This window comes from Micromonas pusilla (assembly GCF_000151265.4).
Source record: "Micromonas pusilla CCMP1545 genomic scaffold MICPUCscaffold_2, whole genome shotgun sequence".
In the NCBI taxonomy this organism is placed as follows: Eukaryota; Viridiplantae; Chlorophyta; class Mamiellophyceae; order Mamiellales; family Mamiellaceae; genus Micromonas; species Micromonas pusilla.
In genome coordinates this window covers 268,396-276,244 of record NW_003315883.1, presented here as the reverse complement: position 1 = coordinate 276,244, position 7,849 = coordinate 268,396, and the positions used below count along the sequence as shown (strand labels likewise).

Sequence of the window (7,849 nt, the reverse complement as noted above, 5' to 3'; positions counted from 1 at the left end):
ATTGGGCAGGGGCCCCCCCCCCCCCCCCGCGCTCAGTCGTCGCGCGCGCACGGCACGGCACGGCACGGCACGGCACGGCACGGCGCGGCGCGGCACGATGCCGCTCGCCGCGCACGACCCCGACGTCATCGGCGGCACCCCCCCCGCGGCCGCGCGCGCGCACGCGCGAATCGAGTCCGAGCACTACGCGCGTCGCCCCCGGGGCGGCGTCTCCGGGGAGAACGACGACGACGACGACGACGACGACGCGTTCGCGACCGCGGCGACGCTCCGCGCGTGCGTGCCGTACCTGAACCGCACGCTGCGCGAGCTCGGGTACCCCGCGCCGATCGCGCTCGCGCCGGAGGAGGCGACCGCGGAGAACCTCGCGCGCGTGTGCGACGTCCTGTATCGCCTGACGCGAGACCGACGCGAAGATCTGGACGTCCGCGAGGCGCACGCGCGCGAGCGACGCGCGCTCAAGTCGGACCTCGCCAGGGAGAGCGGCGCGCGCGCGAGGGCGGTCGCGACGCGCGAGGAAGCGCTCGCGGCGTGCCGGATCGAGCGCGAGCGGCGCGAGATGGAGCGCGCGGCGAGCGACGAGACGCTGTCGCGCGCGCGCGCGGAGTGCGAAGACGCGAGGACGCGGATCCAACGCGCGGAGGACGCGATGAAAAGGCACGAGCGCGACGCGCGGAGGAAGGACATCGAGCGCGAGAAGCTCGCGCGACGGCTGTCGACGCTCGTGTGCGAGCGGAGCCGCGGCGGCGCGGTGGAGCTGCCGAGGATGACGACGAGAGGAGCGTCCGCGTTGACGCGTCCCCGCGGCGCCGGCGGCGGCGCCGGCGACGACGCGTCCGGTACCCTCCCCGCGTTCGTGGACGCGGGGCTTCACGCCGCGATGATCGCCGCGTACGAAGCGAAAGTTCGGTCGCTCATGAACGACGTGAACGACCTCAAGGGTCAGGGCGAGGGCGGCGAGCGCGCGCGCGGCGGCGGCGTCAAGGGGACGGTGTTTACGCGTCTGCGCGAAGATCTCGACTTTGGGGTCGCGGGCGGCGAAGTCCTTAAGGAACGGCGTTCACCACGCGAACGCGGTCGTATGGGAACCAGTCACGACGGCGACGACGACGGCGACGGCGACGACGACGGAGACGGCGACGGCGGGGATTACTTTTCGTTTCGACCGCCCGCGAGCGCCGCCGCGGAAGACGCCGCCGCGGTCGACACCCCGAGCGCCGCGATCGACCGGTTCGAGGCCACGGTGTACCACCCGTCGCCGCCGAAGCGCGAGCGAGAGGAGACGATCGGCGGGAGGAGCGTCGACGTTTTTTTCGACGACGCGCCGCGCGCGATGGACCGCGACGACGACGACGACGAAGACGTCGTCGTCACGCGCGAGCGCGACGACGAAGACGACGACGACGACGACGACGACGACGACGACGGCGGCGGAAGCACCCCCGCGGAGGTCAAGTTCGCGAGGGAGTTCCCCGAGTTCACGCGAGCCGCCGCCGCCGCCGCCGCCGCGACGACGACCGCGTGCGACGACGATGACGACGCGTGGGCGACCGCGTTCATGCTCCCGAAGGCGAGCGCGGAGGATACGGAACGTCAACCGTCGCGCCCGGGCGGCGCGGAAGGGGAACGACGTCAACGCGAGCCGGCGCGCGAGCCGGAACGCGAGCCGGTGGAGCCGCCGAGCGAACGCGTGAAAAACGCAAAGGCGGCGGCGATCGCGAAAGCCGCCGAGGGCGTCGTGTTCGCGTCGGACCGCGCGAAGATTTTCGCCGCGGAACGCGCGGCGTCGCGCGAAAAGGCGGCGGCGGCGAGGGAGAGAGCGGCGGAGGGGAAGGAAAACGACGACGGAAACGAAAACGCGAAGAAAACGCGCGACGACGGGCGAACGTGCAGAGGCGGGGGCACGCCGCTCGACGCGTTGCTCGCGCGGCAGCTCGCGCGCGGGCGGACGAACGCGAACGCGGCGGCGGCGGACGCGGCGGACGCGACGAATTCGATCTCGGAGCAGGGACACGCGCGACGCGCGAGACTGAACCGACGTCGAACCTAGAACGCGCGACGCCACGTTATTAACACAGCGAAAGGTACACGTCACGTGTACACGTACTGTACTCTCATCTACTCTGCGCCGTCGCGACTCCGTGTGAGCGAACAGTACAGGTACAGTGCACGTAGTCTAACATCGTACGAAAGTACGTCACGCGCACCGGTCAGCTAGAGGAGGCTAGCTAGAGGTGCGTACAAACGTATTTCACCCATCGGTCGGTTTCAACACTTGATCGTACACGTACTGTATCTCCTTTCAACTGACCGATGATTGTTGGAACAGCCTCAGAAAAAGTGCAGAAAAAAAGTGAACGTTTACCATAACGTTCTGTTGTTTCGCGCGAAAAACTCAGATCGAGACGAAGCTCGCCGGTCACTCTCACCCCGCGGGCGACGACATGGCGTCCTCGCTCGCGCTCGCGGACGCGCGCGCCGTCGTCGCGCGCGCGCGCTCGCGTCCGTTCGCTCCGCGCCGCGACGTCTTTCGTCGCGGCGGATCCGCCGTCGCCGTTCGTCCGCGCGCGAAAAATCGCCATCGTCGCGGCGGTGACTCGGCGTCGAGCGAAATATCATCATCATCATCATCATCATCATCATCATCATCATCATCATCATCTCTTCCGCCTCGGGGAGCGCTCGCCCCGGCCGGCGCGACGCCCGACGACGACGACGACGACGACGCGGCCGCGGCGGAGACGACGCGCGACGCGGTCATGCGCGTGCAGCGCGAAGCGCTCGCGGCGGAGACCGCGCTGCGGCTGCGAGAGCTGCGCGCGGAGAGGGGGCGCGAGCGAGCGCTCGTGGACCGAGCGCGCGAGTTGGGCGCGTTCTATCTCACACTGGTCCCCGTACGACCGCGTCGGCGTGGTGAACGCCGATCCTTAAGGACTTTCTCTCCCGGCGTCTCTCTCCGCCCACCCCTCGCTTTCAATCCCGACACGCCTCGACGCCTTTGAACTCCACCTGATGACGCCTTTGAACTCCACCCCGACGTCGCTTTGAACGATGGAACGACCCTCAGAGAAAGAGCGAGCGATCCGCGAGGAGGGGCGACGACGCGCGGAGGAGACGGGCGGTCGACGCCCTACGCAGCGGAAAGCGATCCCCATAGCGATCGCGGGCGCGCAGTGCGCCGCGCTGAGCGTCCTCTCGTGGCGCGCGACGACGGCGGCGGCGACGTTCGTCGTCGTCGACGCCGCCGTCGGCGGCGACGGCGTCGGCGGTGAGAGAAGCACGCCGGTTCCCGTACGACCGCGTCGGCGATGTGAACGCCGTTCCTTAAGGACTTTACTTCCCGGCGTTCGTTTCTCTCCGCCCAGGGTCCCACGCTTTCAATCCCCGCCCTCGACGCCTTTCAACTCCGCTTCTGACGCCTTTCAACTCCACCCCGACGTATTCCCTCTCCGCCGGTCGCAGGAACGTCGCGGCTGGCGCACGCCCGGGGCAGCGCGATGCTGCTGTATAACCTCACCGTCGGCGGCGGCGGCGCGATCACGGCGCTGCTCGTCGTGAGCGCGATCATCCTTTTCCTCGTCGCGTGGAAAGAAGGGCGCGGCGTGGTGACGAACGCGCCGGTGACGTTTTATCGATGCGACGGGGCTGGGCGCGATTGTTGCAGAAACGGGCCGCACGTGCGTCCGCGCGCGCGATCCTCGACCGCACGATTTTACACGTCAGCGACACGTCAGCTCGAATGTGTATTTCATTTCTAACCAATCGCGTCCCTCCACGCCATTTCAACGTATCGTATCGTATCGTATCCCCCGCTCTCAGGACTTGGGGTACCACGAGAAGTTCACGTACCTCGCGAACGGCCGCGGGTTCGGTGCGTTCGATACAAAAGTTTTTCACCCACCGCTCGGTTTCAACATTTGATCGCGTGGGCCCCTTTCAACTGACCGGTGCACTGTTTTTGTATGGAATGGCCCTTAGAGACGCGTCAAAAGGACTGCATGCGTCGGCACCTGCTCGTGTCGCGGCGCTGTCGCGAGCTCAAGCCGATAGTGATTCACCCGAAGGAGGAAGGCTGGAAGCTGTGGTGACGACGACGACGACGACGAATAGACGAAGGGAGAGACAGACGATTTATGTTGGAAAGGTACAACCTGAAAGGTACACCATCTGACATGAAAATCTTTGCAAGTCGTCGAGAGATCGCTCATCAGAGCGCGCGCGCCCGCCGGCGCGCGCTCGCTTCTCGTCCCTCCGCCCCCCCGCCGTCGCCATGCTCCTCGCGATCGCGCTCTTCTCCTCCATAGGCGGCTTCCTCTTCGGCTACGACCTCGGCGTCATCGCCGGCGCGCTTCTCTCCCTGCGACGCGACGTCCCGATGTCCGACGCCGTCGTCGCGCTCGTCGTCGCCGCCGCGAAGGTCGGCGCGGTCGTCGGCGCGATCCTCGGCGGCGCGGTCATGCTCGACCGCGGCCGCAAGCCCGCGATGCGCGTCGCGTCGCTGTTCTTCATCGCCGGTCCCGTCTGCCTCGCGTTCGCGACCTCGGCGTGGGCGCTGCTGCTCGGCCGATGCCTCGTCGGCGTCGGGATCGGCGTGTCGGGTGCGACACTGGTCCCCGTACGACCGCGTTCGCGTGGTGAACGCCGATCCTTAAGGACTTTTCCCGGCGCATCTCTGCGCCCACACCTCGCTTTCAATCCCGACACACCTCGACGCCTTTCAACTCCGCTTCTGACGCCTTTGAACGCCTCCACCCCGACGTCATCTCGCATGGAACGACCTTCAGCGGTGGCGACGCCTGCGTTCATCGGCGAGCTCGCGCCCGCGGCGCGCCGAGGCGCGCTCGTGTCCACGTTCGAGCTCGCGGTGTGCGCCGGGATGGTGGTCGCGTCGTTGGTGAACTACGCGCTCGTCGCGTCCGGCCGGGATGGCGGGAGCTGGCGGTTGATGCTCGCGGCGCCCGCGGCGCCCGCGGCGGTCTTCTTGTGGTGGGATCTTCGCGTCGCGTACCGTTCTCCTTACACTGGTCCCCATACGACCGCGTTCGCGTGGTGAACGCCATTCCTTAAGGACGTGGGATCTGCGCGTCGGTCGTCCCTCGCCGCGCGTTTTGACACGTCAGCGAATCTGATCACGAGCTGACCAATCCCATCGCGCCCCGTCGTCTCTCCGCGCCGCGCAGCGCCACGTTTTTCATCCCCGAGTCGCCGCGGTGGCTCGTGACGCGCGGAAGGCTTCGAGACGCGTTGGGCGTCTTGCACGCGCTTCGAGAGCGCGCGGGGACGACGCGCGCGACCGAAGACGTCAGCACCTCGAGAGTCGAGCTCGAGCTCATGGAGCTGTGGAGCGCGGTCGAGAAGGAACGCGACGGGGACGACGGCGGGGACGGGGACGGGGACGGGGACGGGGACGGGGACGACGGCGGGGACGGGGACGGGGACGACGGGGACGGGGACGGGGACAGCGGGGACGGGGACGGCGCGCGACGCGCGGACGACGCGAGCTCCGGCGGCGAAGGCGACGACGCCGGCGACCTCGCGCGACCGCGTCTCGGTCTTCTTCGCGCGCTCGCGCAGATGACGCGCGACCTCGCGCGCGCGACGGCCGTCTCTCCCCCCCCCTCCTCCTCCTCCAANTNNNTNTNCCCCGACGACGCCGGCGGCGGCGAGCGGCGCGCGTTCGCCATCGCCGCGACGCTCGCCGTGTTCAACCAAGCCACGTGCAGCACGGCGGTGATAAACTACGCGCCGGTCATCTTCAGGGACGCCGGCGTTGACGACGACGCGGACGCGGTGCTTCTGTCCTCGCTCGTGTCGCTCGCGAAGCTCGCAGGTGCGATTTCCTTACACTGGTCCCCATACGACCGCGTTGGCGTGGTGAACGCCGATCCTTAAGGACTTTCTCTCCCGGCGTTCGTCTCTCTCCGCCCACCCCTCGCTTTCAATCCCGACACACCTCGACGCCTTCGAAGCTCGCAGGTCGTCGTCGTCGTCGTTCGTTTCGCCGCGTGAGAATGACGTCTGCCAATCACGCGCCCGCATACCTGACACGCGTACGCGTCTTCTCTCCCTCGACCAATCAGGCGTCGCCGCGTCCGCGTATCTCGTGGACGTCGTCGGGCGCCGCCCGCTTCTCGTGCACGGCTCGCACGTCATGGCGGTCGCGATGGCGTGCCTCGCGGTGGCGCGCTGGACAACGAGGTGCGTTCTATCTGACACTGGTCCCCATACGACAGCGTTCGCGTGGTGAACGCCGATCCTTAAGGACTTTACTTCTCGGCGCATCTCTCCGCCCACCCCTCGCTTTCAATCCCGACGCACACACCTCGACGCCTTTCAACTCCACCTGACGCCTTTCAACTCCACCCCGACGTCGCTTTGAACGATGGAACGACCCTCGAGCGCGCCCGCCGCGGTGGCGTCGCTGTGCGTCTTCGTCCTCGCGTTCGCGTGCTCGTGGGCGGGGGTGTTTTGGGTGTTACTCGCGGAGATGTTTTCCATGCGCGCCAAGGTACGTTTTATCTCACACACACTGGTCCCCATACAGTACAGTACGACCCCGTTCGCGCGGCGGGCGCCGTTCCGTGAGGATTTGCGCTCTGTCAAAAAAACTCATCACGTTTCGCCGCGCGGGAATGCTACGCTATGCTATCCACCAATCGCGCGCCCGAATACTGTACCTGACGCGCGTTCGTCTTCCCTCGGCGAATCGAATCGAATCGAATCGAATCGAATCGAATCGAATCGCGCCAGGCGGCGGCCACCGCGGCGTGCGTGTCGACGCTGTTCGCCGCGGGCGCGGCGGCGGACGCGGCGTTTCTGCCGCTCGCGGAGACGACGGGCGCGGGGGGGTGCGTTCTATACACTGGTCCCCATACGACAGCGTTCGCGTGTTGAACGCCGATCCTTAAGGACTTTATCTCTCGGCGATTCTCTCCGCCCATCCCCCGCTTTCAATCCCCGCCCTCGGCGCCTTTCAACTCCACCCCTGACGCCTTTGAACCTCACCCCGGCGCGAAGGTTCGCGCTCGTCGCGCTCGTCTGCGTCGCCGCGGGGGCGTACGTGCGGAGCGCGCTGCCGGAGACGAAAGGGAAGTCGCTCGCGAGCGTGCAATTGGAATTCGCTGAGAGGACGAAGACGCGTCGTGCTGCGAGTCCGTCGCGGTCGCGCGACGGTCGGTCGTTTTGGCGTCGGACGAGGTGCGTTCTATACACTGGTCCCCATACGACCCCGTTGGCGTGGTGAACGCCGTTTCTTAAGGACTTTTCCCGGCGTGTCTCTCCGCCCACGCCACGGTTTCAATCCCCGCCCTCGACGCCTTTCAACTCCACCTGACGCCTTTCAACTCCACCCCGACTTTCGCTTGTATAGAACGGCCCTGACGATGGGCTCTCGGGGCGGCGGCGGCGCGAGGGAGCGATACGCCGAGGTCGGCGACGGCGACGACGGCGGCGAGGGGGGAGCGCGCGGGGACGGGTGACGCGATCAGGGAGGGTTTAGGGAGGAGTAGCGGTAGAGTGGCGTTCTCGCCGCGGCGGCGCGATGCGGTTTAGGGAGGAGTAGCGGTAGAGTGGCGTTCTCGCCGCGGCGGCGCGATGCGACATTGCAGCGTGCTGTAGTACTGTAGAAGAACGACGAGAATGTATCGCAGCGTGCTGGTTCGCAACGCGTCGTCGTTCGCTTCGTCGAGGTGCGTTCTATCTCGCACTGGTTCCCATACGACCGCGTCGGCGTGGTGAACGCCGATCTTTAAGGACTTTGCCCGGCGCGTCTCTCCGCCCAGGGTCCCTCGCTTTCAATCCCGACACACCTCGACGCCTATCAACTCCGCTTCTGACGCCTTTCAACTCC

General features: G+C 67.1%; 2 protein-coding genes across 2 annotated transcripts; both read left to right on the top strand.

Annotated features, from left to right (window-relative positions):
* Nucleotides 1–97: 97 nt before the first annotated feature.
* On the top strand, nucleotides 98–2,111 carry MICPUCDRAFT_46491 (uncharacterized protein; the record flags this gene model as incomplete). The annotated part of the gene is made up of 1 exon (XM_003056226.1): nucleotides 98–2,111. One exon carries the CDS (start codon nucleotides 98–100, stop codon nucleotides 2,048–2,050), a length of 1,953 nt encoding a protein of 650 aa, XP_003056272.1. The 3' UTR covers nucleotides 2,051–2,111.
* A 1,386-nt stretch (nucleotides 2,112–3,497) lies between these two features.
* Nucleotides 3,498–4,088, top strand: MICPUCDRAFT_55093 (uncharacterized protein; the record flags this gene model as incomplete). Its single annotated transcript, XM_003056225.1, has 3 exons — nucleotides 3,498–3,677; nucleotides 3,820–3,871; nucleotides 3,979–4,088. The coding sequence occupies 3 exons, from the start codon at nucleotides 3,498–3,500 to the stop codon at nucleotides 4,086–4,088; spliced, it is 342 nt and encodes a 113-aa protein (XP_003056271.1).
* Between the last annotated feature and the right edge of the window lie 3,761 nt (nucleotides 4,089–7,849).